Here is a 15,996-nt window from a genome sequence, read left to right as displayed (position 1 = left end):
GGACAGCTGGAAGCGGCAGATACAAATAACTATAAATGCCGGAGGAAACATCACAGAAGGCTCCCAAGCACTGAGGATGTCACCGAGACAGGGGACGAAACGTCTGCAACACAAATTCCCAGCTCGGTGAACAGAACCACAACAACGAGCACCCGAGCTACAAATCTTCTCCCAAACTTTGGTTACCTCTCTCCTATTGAATCATTTTTACCAAGACAAAGCACCAAACTTATTTAATTCTCAGAAAGAGACAGTTAAGCTTAAACAGAGTAGTCTAAAGGTAGAGTCTTTCACATTCAACAATTGCAATAAGCTTACTAAACCATTTTCCTAGAGGAGAAATATTGTTCCTTTTTATAGCTACAGTAACAACAAAGCAAACCAAGATCGTTGCTAGAGAAAAGAGAGAAGGAATGGGCCTGAGTTTCATTTAAGGAGTTTTAAAAGTGTATTATGAGCTGTATTACTCAATTTACTGTATAGACTAATATGGCATCTGGTGAAACAATTTTTTTAATAATGGGAGAAACCTGAAATGAATAATAGTTTAGTTTTCTTAAGCTAAAAAAAAACTGAATAAGACTTTTTGTTTTAATCTTACCAAAGTTTGTTGTAAGTCTCCAGGCATTCTGGCTTTACATTGTGAACTGAAAAGAAAGTTTTAAAATTATACATAGAAACAATTTGAAAATAATACATTCCTTTTCAGTTTTAAAAAGCACTCCAAATACTTACACTGAATTTTGTACAGGCTGCTGGTTTCCTTTTTAGCTAGCAGGTTTGAATGAGCATCTTTGCGTGGATCCACCTTCCTAACAAACAGTGATTTAAACCAGCTATCCTCCCTGTTGTTGTAAGAAGTCGCAGATAACGCCCTGCACAGAAACATGAATATTTAGAATAGTTGAGCCAGTCAGGTAACATTGTACAAGGTAACACAATCCTGGTGGCTTTTAAGGTTAGGTTTTGGTGGATAAAGAGAATGAACATTGCAGAGAGAGAGAAAAAAAAAATCAACTTTAGCAAGGCATATCTTAGGGAATAAGGGTAAAGATACTGAGCTGGGCGGCATGGTGGCACAGTGGTTAGCACTGCTGCCTCACAGTGCCAGAGACCCGGGTTCAATTTCTGCTTCAGGCTGTCTGTGTGGAGTTTGCACATTCTCTGTGTCTGCGTGGGTGTCCTCTGGTTTCCTCCCACAGTCCAAAAAAAATATGCAGGTTAGGTGAATTGGCCATGCTAAATTGCCCGTAGTGTTAGGTGAAGGGGTAAATGTAGAGGAATGTGTCTGGGTGGGTTGCTCTTCGGAGGGTCGGTGTGGACTAGTTGGGCCGAAGGGCTTGTTTCCACACTAAGTAATCTAACCTAATCTAACGCTGCTGTTATTATAAGAAATAAAACATAGGAGATGAGCATGTAAAAATAAAAACTATTGGAGGCATTTAGCAGATCTGTGAGATTTCAGCAATGTTTGTTCTACTTCAAAACTTCCAGCATCGGCAGTATTTTGCTATGACAGATTATCAGGTCATGTTTAGAAATGCTTAAAGGCGGCTACAGAATTGTACAGAAAGGGAAAAGATCAGTATGAATAAAAATGGAAGAATTACACATGATACCCACAAAACAGAATTCCCAAATTATAAAGCTTTGGTAAGCCCAACCTTTTGAAAATATATTAATGTATAAAATATATACAACAACTGGACAAAGGAGGGTAAGGAATCTAGCTATGAGAACTCTCACTGAGAACAAGGCCAGAGAACTGTCAAATAATTAAATACATTAACAAAATTTGGTGTATCTTCCCACATTTTTCTTATTTAAACCTTAGTAATGGAAGAATAATACTTTAATATGATAAAACTTATGGTGGGGAATAGATTAACATTTTCAAAATATGGTTTATTATAAATTGATGGTCACTTAAAAATGCTTTTTGAAAGAAATTTCGTACACATTTTCACTTAAGAACTCAAAGTTCAAATGCCTAATTCATAAGCCGTTTCAATAAATATATATTTAGTACTTCAAACATAGCAAAACATCTCAAAGTGCTTTACAGGTGCATGTTGAAATAAAATATTGTATTTATATAAACAAACATCTATTATACAAATAAACAAAAAATGTATACACATTTTGTAATGATAAAAATACAGTATCATAAAAGTATAGAGGTTCTAAAATACTTACTGGAAAACCCAGAAAGGTCTGTCTATCTTATGTATTAACATTCATTGCCTAAATCATCACAAATAGATTGTCTAATTATTTATCTCATTTTTGTTTGAGATCTCGTGTAACAATTAGAACATTGACTACACTGCAAAAGTACTTCATAAGCTGTAACATACTTTAGGATGTCCTGTAGTCATGGAAAGTATTGACGAAATGCAAATAAATGCATTTTAGCGCAAGTTACGAAAACAAGAGATTATGTATGCGTATTTTTTATTTAAATCAACCTATTCAGATATGTTAAGGCACACCTCTGTGGCAGGTGAGAGTTGAACACTCACAGATGTGGGCGTCACTGGCTTAGATCAGCATTCATTGTCCATATCTAATTGCCTAGAGGGCATTTGAGAGTCAATCACTTTGCTGTGGATCTGGAGTCACATGTCAGTCAGACCAGATAAGGATGGCAGTTTCCTTCCCTCAAGGACATTTGTGAACATTACCAGGATTTGCCAGATTAATAGTCTAACAATAATACTACTAGACCATCGCCTCTCCTAGCGATGTAGTGGCACAATCACTCTGCTACAAAACCCTGTTGCAGAGCAGTCAGCAGAATTTGAACCACAATGGACTTCAAGTTCATCATTTTTACTATCTGGCCACAATTTCAGGTGCATTAATTGAATTACACCACCTACCATGGAGGGATTTGAACCCATGCCCTCAGAAGGTTAACCTCTGGAGCTACTCCACCACCTCATTTACCCAAATTATTTTAATCAAACAGTCATGACTGATTATTAAAACATAAAGTCCTGCCTGCCAGGAATGTAAGTCAGATGTTGAGTCACTGGTAGGGACACTAACACTGTGCCAAAACTGATCAGTGGTATGCTTAGTTTTTTAAAAATAAATAATTCATGAGATGTAGAAGTCTCTGGTAAGGTCAGCATTTATGTTCATTCCCAACAGCTCCAAGGAGGATGTTTTGAGCTACTTTCTGAATTCTGTATCATGAAAGTAGCCTGATAGTGCCATTCTGTAGAATTTCAAAATTTTGACTGAGGAAGGAATGAGGATATATTTCAAAGTCAGGATAATGTGCGACTTCAAGAGGAATGTGCAGTCAGTGCTGGTTCTTCTTGTAGAAACAGTTTAGAGCTTTGGAAGGTCTTGTTGAAGTAGTCTTGATGGGTTATTGCAATGCATCTTGTAGGTGGTATACATTGCCAAGACGGTGAGCTAGTGCTCGAAGAAGTGAGATTTTAAGGTAGTGGATGTGGTGCCGAGCATCTATACCCAGTGTTATTCTGTGTTTTTCTTCAAAAATGAAGTACAGGTAGTTCTACTGTGGTAGGGTGGCAGAGCCACAGAAAAAGACTTGTGCTAATTTTACAACTAATGCTAGCTCTTGATAGCTGACAGTCCTATTAGAGGACCATGCCACTTACGCAGGTACATGGTCAAAACCAATCAAGCAAAAAACAGTTAAAGCAGTTGTGCACCTGACAAGTTTTTTTTGTATTGTGGAATGGCAGGGGCCACTGGAAAACAGTTAGACATCAATTCTCTACGAGCTTCTCTCCCTTTTGAACATAAAGCATCAATTCTTTTTGATTCATTTGTCCTATGAGAAAATAACTTATTTTGCCCTATCCTTGAAAAATAATCTAAGCCTCATTATAGTGCAAAATCAATATTAAATCACAGTTTTATCAGAGAAGTTTACGATGGCTGTAATTCACATCAAGCTTGCTTTCTTCATCTCTTGGTGGCACAATAACAGGGTTGACCATCTTCAATTGTGTTTGTCGAAATCATCATCCTTTATCATCCCTACATTAGCTGACATTAATGGTTTCCTCTTCAGGTGCTGTTCTCTTTTCTTCAAGAACTTCTGATCCCATGCTCCGGCAAACGTTAGTCTTCTTGCCAATCTTCCTTTCCTCTCTAAAGTCCTTGCATGTGCTGGTGTCTCCCAGATTCAAACTTACCTCTCAGATTTTTGAATTCTTGTTAGAGTCCCAAAATGGCAGACACCAAATATCTCGCACGATGGCTCAGTAGTTAGCACTGCTGCCTCACAGCACCAGGGTCCCAGGTTCAATTCCAGCCTCAGGCGACTGTCTGTGTGGAGTTTGTACATTCTCCTCGTGTCTGTGTGGGTTTCCTCAGGGTGTTCCGGTTTCCTCCCACAGTCCAAAGATGTGCAGGTCAGGTAAATTAACCATGCTAAATTGCCCATAGTGTTAAGTGCATTAGTCAGACGGAAATGGGTCGGGGGGGAGGGGGGTTGCTCTTCAGAGAGTCGGTGTGGACTGGTTAGGCTGAAGGGCCTGTTTCCATACTGTAGGGAATCTATTTTTTAAAAAAATCTCAGTAACAGAAAATGTCAAAGATAAATCATTCATTAGATCCTTTGTAGCCTATCTGAAGCTGTTGATATGGTTGATCATATTCTCTTCAATGCCTCTTCACTGTCATTTGTCTGGATGAACCTTCAAAAATCACGGCAAGTTACAGACCTGCAATCTTCTGATAGCACCCTGATTAGCAACGAAGTCCGATACCTTATCCATTACGCATGTGTCTGCCTGTGCTTGTTTGGCTCAATTTCCATCTATTTTAATCACAGACTAAGTATCATTTGCAATAGTTTTGCTTCCCATTTCCTCTGTTGCTTTTCAAAGATCTATCCTTGACATATGTCTTTCTCTTTTGACAAACCGTTCCTCAGTAATGTCAAAAGCAAAACATTGTTCTCACATGTACACCAATGATATACTGTTCTAATGCACCAGCACTTTTCTCAACTTCTCCATTGCTACTAACTGATCAAACTGCTCAGCTAATATCCAGTATCAAATAAACAGAAATTTGTTTGATTTAAGCATTGGGAAGATTGAAGCCATTGTAGTCATGATTCGGAGATGCCGGTGTTGGACTGGGGTGTACAAAGTTAAAAATCACACAACACCAGGTTATAGTCCAACAGGTTTAATTGGAAGCACACTAGCTTTCGGAGCGACGCTCCTTCATCAGGTGATTGTGGAGGGCTTGATCGTAACACAGAATTTATAGCAAAAATTTGCAGTGTGATGTAACTGAAATTATACATTGAAGAATTGATTGTCTGTTAAGCCTTTCATCTGTTAGAATACAGTGATAGTTTCACTTCTTTCATGTGTAAATCACAAAACCCTTTTTTTTAAAAGTTGCATTCTCGGGTTAGCTGTTAACAATGGTGATAGCTAGACAATATGTTGAAGGTGTTGGCCCCCTGTGTTCTCTGTCTATGCCATGATGTTTAGATTGATTCCAATCTAAAAAGTGAAATAACAGTTTTAGGTGTTGAAGGTGTTAGCCCCCTGTGTTCTCTGTCTATGACCTGATGTTTAGATTGATTCCAATCTAAAAAGTGAGATAACAGAGTTTCACATAAATTCATGCAGTTTTTGAGCTCAGAGTTCTACATGATTGTATGTGGTTTTTGAGCAAAGTGCAATGTATCTCTGAAAGTACCAAAAAAATTCACCACACACAATATATATGTGTGCATGTGGGTCTTTGTCTGTCTGTGTGTCTCTGTCTGTCTGGGGTGGGGGTTGGGAGTGTGAGAAAGTGTGTGTGTGTGTGTGTGTATAGTGAGTGCAGAGTGTCTTAAGTCTGTGAGGGGGTGCATGTGTGGGAGTCTGTGTGTGCGTCTGTATGTATCTGTGTCCGTGTGCATGTGAGTGTGTGTAGGAATTTGTGTGTGTGTGTGTGTGTGTGTGTGTGTGTGTGTAATGCAATGGTGATCACCTGTAATGTGACATGAACCCAAGGTCCCGGTTGAGGCCCTCCCTATGGGTACCGAACTTAGCTATCAGCCTCTGCTTGGCCACTTTCCTCTGCTGCCTGTCCCGAAGTCCACCTTGGAGGATGGTCACCCGAAGGTCCGAGGCTGAATGTCCTGGACCACTGAAGCCATTGTAGGTAGCATCAGCCCTGCTACATCTATCCCTAGCTAATAACTCCATTCTTCTACCTAACAACTGTTTGAAACTAAATCAAACCACTCCACACCAATTTCAGAGTTGACATCAATCAAGATGAGTTTTTCAACATATTCACACCATGACGAAAACTGCCTATTTCAATTTGAATGTGCCCTTGCATTTAGTACTGAAAGCCTTATGTATGTATACTTTGTTATTTTCAAATTTGACTATTCCAGTGTAATCCTTGCTAATCTTCCACATTCTTGTTAAAATGTCAAAACACAAATCCACAAGTACCTATTAGAACAATCAAACAAGACTGTTACATTATTTTATATTGTAGCCACGAAGTGAAAGCTATTGTAATTTAGTTGTGAAATCATACAAAACAATTGTTGTGGGAGATTGCGACCTAAAGTGCAATGTTAATCATTGCTTTATTTTGTTCATATACCAACACACCAATGCCTTTCTGTGTGCCATACACTCCAAAAGAATATCTTTTTAATTGCTCGGAATGAAGAAATTTAGACATGATTAAATATTTTTCGGGAAACAATTTGTATAATAAACCATTAATTTTATCCTACTTTTAACAAAATGGCAATACGAACAGAACCCTGGCAACATAGTTTTAATTACCACGTACAGTCAAAAAGACAAATGACCTTGACAAAATGCAAAAGCGCAAATGCGAGTCTCCAAAACAAACTTCCGAGTTGAGGAATTAAAATATCTGCAGCTCATTACCAGTTGTTTATTTAGATGCTTGCGAAACTAAGCAGTGAGTTAACTGTAATGCTGTCAACTGCGTTCGGAAATAATTAAAATTATTCTTAAAAAAATATATAGTAACACCTGACTTTTGTGTGGTAGAGAGGCAAGGGAAGGGCCGACCTGGGATAAACTTTACCTCAGTTTGCCTCAGCCGACCTCTAGTAACACTGGAGCTCAAGCGAATTTGGAAGAGGCGAGGCTTAACGTGCACTGACCTGGTGATTGTTGCAGTGCTGGTATTAGCAACAGTAGTTGCCAAGGGCCGGCCTTCGCCCTGTACCCGGACTGTGGCCCTGCTCACACCGGCCCCTGTGTTGATGAGAACTCTGGCCGCCATCTTGCTGTGGAGGTGACATTCACCCCGGCGCCGAATGACGTGCGCATGCGCTACCAGCACCCGCCCCTCTCCTCCTCCCAAGCCTTAGCAACAGCAACTTCAGCCCTTGGTCATGGATTCATACTCATCACTATGTGATGTCACATTTAAAAAGTCTTACAATTAATTTAGCACGCATTATAAATTGCTGATATTTGATCTCGGTTCTCTGAATTAAGATTTATGCCCGAAGCAGCGATTGTCCTGCCTGTACTCAAAATTCAAACCACACAAAAACTCAGGCCTGGTTGCTTTTCCTTTGAGCACCAAATGTCACTACAGGGCTACCAAGTCATTTTTTTTGGTTCAATGTTGTCAAATGTAAAACTAGAGCAGGCAAGGGGCAGAGAGAGCTTATTGTTTAAGTTTGATTTTTCCTTTGTTGCTGATGTCAATTGAACACATTGACTCATTTTCTAAATTAATGTTTGTATTAACAGTATATTGACTCATGTTCACACTGAAAATAATACTCTGCTTAACATAGTTGAGTTTACAAACTCTTTATTCAAAAGCATAACCTGTCTGTCTTTATGTGCTGATGAGTCTACTGTATGTTGCCAGGATTTTTCAGCTTGAGAATGAGAGGTTATAGTTTGATTAAGTCCCCTGAGCTGGATGGGATTTATCCTATTATTCTCTGGCAAGCTAGGGAGGAGATTGCAGAGCCTTTGGCTTTGATCTTTATTCCATCATTGACTATAGGAATAGTGCCATAAGACTGGAGGATAGCAAATGTTGTCCCCTTGTTCAGGAAGGGGAGTAGAGGCAACCCTTGTAATTATAGACCACTGAGCATCACTGCAGTTGTGGGTACAGTGTTGGAAAGGATTATAAGAATTAGGGTTCATAATCATCTAGAAAGGAATAATTTGATTAGGGATAGTCAATGTGGTTTTGTGAAGGGTAGGCTGTGCCTCACAAACCTTATTGAGTTCTTTGAGGAGGTGACCAAACAGGTGGATGAGGGTAAGGCGGTTGATGTGGTGTGTATGGATTTCAGTAAAGCATTTGATAAGGTTCCCCACATTAAGCTATTGCAGAAAATATTGAGGCATGGGATTGAGGGTGATTTAGTGGTTTGGATCAGAAATTGGCTAGCTGAAAGAAGACAAAGGGTGGTGGTTGATAGGAAATGTTCATCCTGGAGTTCAGTGTACTGCAAGGATCTGTTTTGGGGCCACTGCTGTTTGTCATTTTTATAAATGACCTGGATGAGGGCATAGAAGGATGGGTTTGTAAATTTGTGGATTACACTAAAGTCAGAAGAGTTGTGGATAGTGCAAAAAGATGTTGCAGGTTACAGAGGGACATAGATAAATTGCATAGCTAGGCTGAGAGGTAGAAAATGGAGTTTAATGTGGAAAAAATGTAAGGTGATTCACTTTGAAAAGAGTAACAGGAATACAGAGTACTGGGCTAATGGTAAGATTCTTGGTCATGAAGATGAGCAGAGAGATCTCAGCGTCCATGTGCATGGATCCCTGAAAGTTACTACCCTGGTTGATCGGGTTGCTAAGAAGGCATATGGTATATTAACTTTTATTGGTAGAGGGACTGAGTGTCAGGGCTATAAAGTCATGCTGCAGCTGTACAAAGCTCTGGTGTGGCCCCACTTGGAGTACTGTGTACAGTTCTGGTGTCGAATGTGATACAGAACTCCCAACAAACAACTATTTATAACATTTAATAATGAACTAATGCTTGCATAATAAAGCTGCTTATGATGGGTTGGAATGAATGGGTGAAACAAGTTATAGAATGTAGAACATTACAGTGTTCTACAGGCCTTTGGCTTTCCAATAAATTGGAAATGGTGCAGAGGAGACTTTTTTTTTTAGATTAGATTAGATTACTTTACAGTGTGGAAACAGGCCCTTCGGCCCAACAAGTCCACACCGACCCGCCGAAGCGCACCCACCCAGACCCATTCCCCTACACCTAACACTACAGGCAATTTAGCGTGGCCAATTCACCTAACCTGCACATCTTTGGAGTGTGGGAGGAAACCGGAGCACCCGGAGCACTTGCTAGGATGTTGTCTGGTATGGAGCGAAGGTCTTATCAGGAAACTTATGAGGGACTTGAGGCTATTTTCGTTAGAGAGAAGAAAGTTAAGAGGTCACTTAATAGAGACATACAAGATGATCAGAGGATTAGATAGGGTGGACAGTAGAGCCTTTTTCCACGGATGGTGATGGCTAGCACGAGCGGACACAGCTTTAAATTGAGGGGTGATAGATATTGGACAGATGTCAGAGCTAGGTTCTTTACTCAGAGTGTATAAAGGGGGTGGAATGCCCTGCCTGCAACAGTAGTAGACTCGCCAACTTTGAGGGCACTTAAATGGTCATTGGATAAAATATGGATGATAATGGAATGGTGTAGGTTAGATGGGCTTCAGATTAGTTTCACAGGTCAGCGCAACATCGAGGACTTAAGGCATGTACTGCACTGTAATGTTTGACATTCAATAACTTGTTGCACCCATTCATTCCAACCTATTATAAGCAGCTTTATCATGCATGCATTAGTTCATTATTAAAGATTATAAATAGCTGTTCGTTGGGAGTCCTGCATCACATTCTACACTAAAAGGTTAAAATGGCGTAGCAACCAAAATGTTATTCGACCATGTATATTTTGACTGATTTTCAGAATTTAATGAAAAATCACCCAGAATTCTATTTATAAAGCAGCCTGATCATAGAATCCTTACAGCGTAGAAACAGGCCTTTCAGCCAATCAAGTCTACACTGACTCTCCGAACAGCCTCCCACCCAGACCCAACATCCTACCCTATCCCTGTAACCTTGCAGTGGTATCTGATGATTGAGTGTAAAACAGAAATAAAATCAAAGCTTGAATGTTGAGTATATGAAATCATTTGAATTTATTATGATTTCATAAAATCCAATCACTTCCAAAGTGCAGGAAAACATGAATGCAAGATGGGAAAATCATCATGCACCTCTTTTGCATAAAAAAACGTACCTTTTTTTGTTTCTGAATAACATTTGCAGTACGAATATTTATTAAATATACATTCAAATTTACAAATATTTTATTATGGTTCAACTTGCAGAGGTTTTATGTTCTGAATTATTCTGCACACCACTGATCTCTAAATTATTCATATGATCACTGAGGGATCCCATATCTAAATCAGAGTCTTTAATGGTCTCAAGTATTCTGCTTCCACTACAACGTTTCTGTGTGATTGGATCAATGATATTTCCAACTTTGAACACAATTTCTGCCAGTTCATGTTTAACATGCTTGGTCCTTCGTTCAGGCAAAGCCTTTAGAAGCACGATATCACCCACTGTGCACTCTTCTTTTGGATCATGAGCAAAATAGGTCTTCCTTTTATTGTAAAACTGTAGAAGAATGAACATTAAAAATGCAATTAAAAACACACAGTACACTTGCTACTTTTAAAGAGTTTATCACAGAATCCCTACATTGTGAAAGCAGGCGATTCAGCCTATCGAGTCCACACCCACCCAGACCCATCCTATCCCTGTAACCCTGCATTTCCCATGGCTAAATACACCTAGTCTGCACATCCTTGGACACTACTAACAATTTAGCATGGCCAATCCAACTTAACTGCACATCTTTGGACTGTGGGAGGAAAGCAGAGCACTTAGTGGAAATCCACGCAGACACAGGGAGAACGTGCAAACTCCACACAGACAGTTGCACAAGGGTGTAATCCAACCTTGACTCCTGGCTCTGTAAATCAGCAGTGCTGACCACTGAGCCACCATGCTGCCCTAAAGTTTTACACAGGGATGTTGTCAGAGGTTCTAAGAAAAGAGGTGACTGTGGTATTCAGAACTGTTGATCTATCTGCTGGCTGGTGTATTTACTAGCAAAGGTGTGGACATTTTTAAAAATTTCACAGGGCTGCCACTGGCAAGGCTGACATTTACTAGCCCATTCTTGGTTTCTTCCTAAAGGGCCATTGATGAACCATTTGGGTTTTTAACAGCTATCTGAGAGCTTGACATTCACGTTGTTACTGGTAGCAACTTTATTTTATTACTATTGAATGGTCCAAGATTTGCCAAATGGGAAATGGTAGATGGGAAATTTGTAGCCTTTTATTCTGTAAAATTACAGACAGTTAGTAAAAGCTTGATGTCTACAAGACTTAAAATTACTTCAAACATGCATGTAGACAGTGGCTGTAAACACAAAATTGAATTGAGAACATTCAAAACATTTTTTCTATTTAAAAACATTTGACAAATAAGACCATTTGTATTGTTTAGGAAAGTCAAAATAATAATAAGAAGATACAAAGCAAAAATGAAATATTTAGTGACGTGAAAAGTATGTGCAAAATATATAAAATTCCAACTGTTAAATCTTGGTAAATACTGCCTGGAGTATTTAATATAATTCTCAATCTTTTATCCAAACAGTATATGATAAAGTTCAGATTACAAACTAAAAAATCTTCATACACAGATTTTAGAACCACTAAGTGTTGGAAATAATTAACTTGGAAAAATAATGCCTAAATCATAGCACAATCTTGTTGGTAAAGCTGAGTTCAAGATTATGAATCAATAAAAAAAGGCTTCAGAATGAATAAATTTTACTCACCTTTCTCCCATCTGCAAAACATTTTATATATCTCAAAACAATCCATCTTACCTTTAACAGATATGGATTCAGCACAAGTCTAGTTATTCTGACTTTGGCAGTCTTCTTCATTTTTGTCCCAATCACTTTTCCTATTATCCATTTGGCATGGACAGAGGCAGTTCTTGCTGACATTTTTGGAAATTGCTTGTATTAAATTGAAAGAGATTTTGTAATATCACACAAAATAGCTCAAAAATAATTGCTGAAACAACTTTTACTTACTTTTTTTTTACACTTCAAACAACAGCAGAAACATTCACCCAATATTTAGCTCTTTAATGCCTTATCTCACCATCTTTTGGATGATCTTGTTCTGTAATTAGTTGACAGTTTCCATATATTAAAACCCAACATGCATTACACTTCTAAAGTACTCTGTGGGAAAGGAGGTTGAGGTTGTGCTACTGCTGCTTGTAACTACTCCTGCCAGGAGATTGCTGTTTTGTTTGTCATACTCGAGGCAGATATCTTTTGGGCCATCACAGTTGAGCTGTGACCACTATGACATGACATGCACACCTAGATTGATCCCACTTGGCATTCCTTTTGCATGTAATTTCAAGTACCTCTTCTTGTGTCTTATTCTGTTTATGGAATCTTAGTTATCACATTTAAAGGCCTCTATTTTCCTCTTATTTTTCAGGTTTCTAGGAACACAGGAAAATGAATTGCAGTTTATGATTCATTTCCTTGTTACGAGCTTGAGTTTTTTTGTGTTACTAATACACTCTCATATTCACAAAATTACTTCTGGTTATTTCCTTTCTTCTAACTTCTTTAACACATCTGCACCAGTTAGATGATGACTAACAGTTAATGGCTAACTCGTGTAGATTTAAACTTGGCAGCTTGATTCCGAGGAATGAACCAGAGAATGGTCGCTGCCTGTCTTAATTTGAAATAATGTATATACGGATCTATCTGCAAAAATTAGTTACCTGACCATTCACATGCTACGCCTCAACCCTAAATGACAATCTTAAATCAGTTGAAAACATATTTCTTCTCAAACTCAGGATCATGGGAGATTGGTTAGCAAGGTTAGATCTCACGGAATACAGGGAGAACTAGCCATGTGGATACAGAACTGGTTCAAAGGTAGAAGACAGAGGGTGGAGGTGGAGGGTTGTTTTTCAGACTGGAGGCCTGTGACCAGTGGAGTGCCAGGATCGGTGCTGGGTCCTCTACGTTTTGCCATTTACATAAATGATTTGGATGCGAGCATGAGAGGTACAGTTAGTAAGTTTGCAGATGACACCAAAATTGGAGGTGTAGTGGACAGCAAAGAAGGTTACCTCAGATTACCACAGGATGTTGACCAGATGGGGCTAATGGCCGAGAAATGGCAGATGGAGTTTAATTCAGAGCATGAGAGGTACAGTTAGTAAGTTTGCAGATGACACCAAAATTGGAGGTGTGATGGACAGCGAAGAAGGTTACCTCAGATTACAACAGGACCAGATGGGCCAATGGGCTGAGAGGTGGCAGATGGAGTTTAATTCAGATAAATGCGAGGTGCTGCATTTTGGGAAAGCAAATCTTAGCAGGATTTATACACTGAATGGTAAGGTCCTAGGGAGTGTTGCTGAACAAAGAGACCTTGGAGTGCAGGTTCATAGCTCCTTGAAAGTGGAGTCACAGGTAGATAGGATAGTGAAGGCGGCGTTTGGTATACTTTCTTTTATTGGTCAGAGTATTGAGTACAGTAGTTGGGACGTCATGTAGTTGGGATATCTGGTCAGCATGGACGGGTTGGACCGAAGGGTCTGTTTCCATACTATACATCTCTATGATTCTATTTAGGAAATGTTGTCCAATCACATATTTTATGTTGGACATTGTTTGGAGCTTTGCAAGAACATATTGGTTGCATAGTCAGTACCTTGCATGTTGCAAACAGCTAAAGAGACTTATAGTTTGATAAGATTTGCCAATCTTTGGGATACACGGTCTACACTAATTTCTCCTTCAAACAAATCAGTATTTGTTTCTATCATGATTTCAAACACACTTGAAAGTAGGGCGGCGGAAAACCTAATATGAATGTATTCTTTCATGATTAAATTTAAAATAAATCTTATCATCCATAAGACCATAAGACATAGGAGTGAAAGTAAGGGCATTCGGCTCATCGAGTCCACTCCACCATTCAATCATGGCTGATGGGCATTTCAACTCCACTTACCCGCATTCTCCCCGTAGCTCTTAATTCCTTGTGACATCAAGAATTTATCAATCTCTGCCTTGAAGACATTTAGTGTCCTGGCCTCCCCTGCACTCTGCGGCAATGAATTCCACAGGCCCACCACTCTCTGGCTAAAGAAATGTCTCTGCATTTCTGTTCTGAATTTACCCCCTCTAATTCTAAGGCTGTGTCCACGGGTCCTAGTCTCCTCGCCTAATGGAAACAATTTCCTACCGTCCACCCTTTCCAAACCATGTATTATCTTGTAAGTTTCTATTATATCTCCCCTTAATCTTCTAAACTCCAATGAATACAATCCCAGGATCCTCAGCCGTTCCTCGTATGATAGACCTACCATTCCAGGGATCATCCGTGTGAATCTCTGCTGGACATGCTCCAGTGCCAGTATGCCCTTCCTGAGGTGTGGAGACCAAAACTGGACACAGTACTCCAAATGGGGCCTAACCAGAGCTTTATAAAGTCTCAGTAGCACAACGGTGCTTTTATATTCCAACCCTCTTGAGATAAATGACAACATTGCATTCGCTTTCTTGATCATGGACTCAATCTGCATGTTTACCTTTAGATAATCCTCAACTAGCACTCCAAGATCCCTTTGTACTTTGGCTTTTTGAATTTTCTCACCGTTTAGAAAGTAGTCTATGCTTCTATTCTTTTTTCCAAAGTGCAAGACCTCACATTTGCTCACATTGAATTCCATCAGCCATTTCCTGGACCACTCTCCCAAACTGTCCAGATCCTTCTGCAGCCTCCCCACTTCCTCAGTACTACCTGCCTGTCCACCTAACTTCGTATCATCGGCAAACTTCGCTAGAATGCCCCCAGTCCCTTCATCCAGATCATTTATATATAAAGTGAACAACTGCGGCCCCAACACTGAACCCTGCGGGACACCGCTTGTCACCGGCTGCCATTCTGAAAAAGAACCTTTTATCCCAACTCTCTGCCTTCTGTCAGACAGCCAATTCTCAATCCATACCAGTAGCTCACCTCGAACACCATGGTCCCTCACCTTGCTCAGCAGCCTCCCATGTGGCACCTTATCAAAGGCGTTTTGGAAGTCTAGATAGACCACATCCACTGAGTTCTCTGGTCTAACCTACTTGTTTAACCAAAAGGTTTGTCAAGCACGACCTCCCCTTACTAAATCCATGTTGACTTGTTCCAATCCGACCCTGCTCTTGCAATAATTTAGAAACCTCATCCTTAACGATGGATCCCTTTCAACACCACCAACATTGGTTATATCCTCCTCACTTAAAATTCTCGTCTGCATCTACAAATGAGTTCAGAAGGTTTTAAAGAACTTCGGACATTGCAGATAACTTGAGAAGACAGAGAATTCGAATGTACAACACCTGGCAATAATTATTAGTTGGGGGTCTTAAAACAAAATAGAATTTTTTTTCCCTATACTCCTTTTCTCTTCTCAACAGTTACTACCTCCCAGTCAAATAGAAGAAGCACCTTGATATACCATTAACATACCTTACCAGGTCCGCTCTTACCGGATGGAGAATTTGGAAGGGACGGACACTTCCGCTGGTAGCAGCGCATGCGCTGTATCTCGGCCTGGGGATTGCACATGCGCACAACGATCCCGCCCATGACCTGTCCAGAGGGTAACTTGGCATTCGAAGCTAAAATGTACCTGCAGTTGGTTTTATGATCTCACCAGTAAGATTATACATACAAATTTATATTCAATTCCATCCCAATTCCTTTGATTTTACCTTTTTCATTTCAAACGTGTCAGTTACAGCCGTAGCTCGAGTGTTAACATTTCTCGTCTGAATCAGAGGTTCTGGATTTGA

At 39.7% G+C, this 15,996-nt stretch overlaps 2 protein-coding genes across 3 annotated transcripts in view; both read right to left on the bottom strand.

Annotated features, from left to right (window-relative positions):
- Positions 1-7,295, bottom strand: part of LOC122564087 (protein NipSnap homolog 2-like) — a 35,136-nt gene extending 27,841 nt beyond the window's left edge. For both annotated transcript variants that reach the window (XM_043718618.2, XM_043718617.2), the window contains exons 1-3: positions 7,157-7,295; positions 736-875; positions 602-647 (exon numbers count right to left, since the gene is read on the bottom strand). In XM_043718618.2, coding sequence (XP_043574553.1) covers positions 602-647; positions 736-875; positions 7,157-7,278 — 308 coding nt within the window. In that variant the 5' untranslated portion in view covers positions 7,279-7,295. The remainder of the gene's footprint in view (positions 1-601; positions 648-735; positions 876-7,156) is intronic.
- A 2,891-nt stretch (positions 7,296-10,186) lies between these two features.
- On the bottom strand, positions 10,187-15,715 carry mrps17 (mitochondrial ribosomal protein S17). The gene is made up of 3 exons (XM_043718021.2): positions 15,671-15,715; positions 11,986-12,120; positions 10,187-10,697 (listed from the first exon to the last, which is right to left on the bottom strand). The coding sequence occupies exons 2-3, from the start codon at positions 12,106-12,108 to the stop codon at positions 10,392-10,394; spliced, it is 429 nt and encodes a 142-aa protein (XP_043573956.2). The 5' UTR covers positions 12,109-12,120; positions 15,671-15,715; the 3' UTR covers positions 10,187-10,391.
- Between the last annotated feature and the right edge of the window lie 281 nt (positions 15,716-15,996).

This window comes from Chiloscyllium plagiosum, unplaced genomic scaffold (assembly GCF_037043375.1).
Source record: "Chiloscyllium plagiosum isolate Xiang-an unplaced genomic scaffold, Cpla_swu_hap1 HiC_scaffold_31, whole genome shotgun sequence".
In the NCBI taxonomy this organism is placed as follows: Eukaryota; Metazoa; Chordata; class Chondrichthyes; order Orectolobiformes; family Hemiscylliidae; genus Chiloscyllium; species Chiloscyllium plagiosum.
The sequence above is the reverse complement of the archived record's forward strand: the minus strand, read 5'-3'. Positions and strand labels throughout refer to the sequence as shown.

Excerpts from the sequence above, each read along its gene's own strand:
- mrps17 (XM_043718021.2), bottom strand. The coding sequence starts at position 12,108 with ATGTCAGCAAGAACTGCCTCTGTCCATGCCAAATGGATAATAGGAAAA. Across the intron at positions 10,698-11,985 it reads TGAATCCATATCTGTTAAAG|TTTTACAATAAAAGGAAGAC; the intron begins GTAAGATGGATT and ends ATTCTTCTACAG.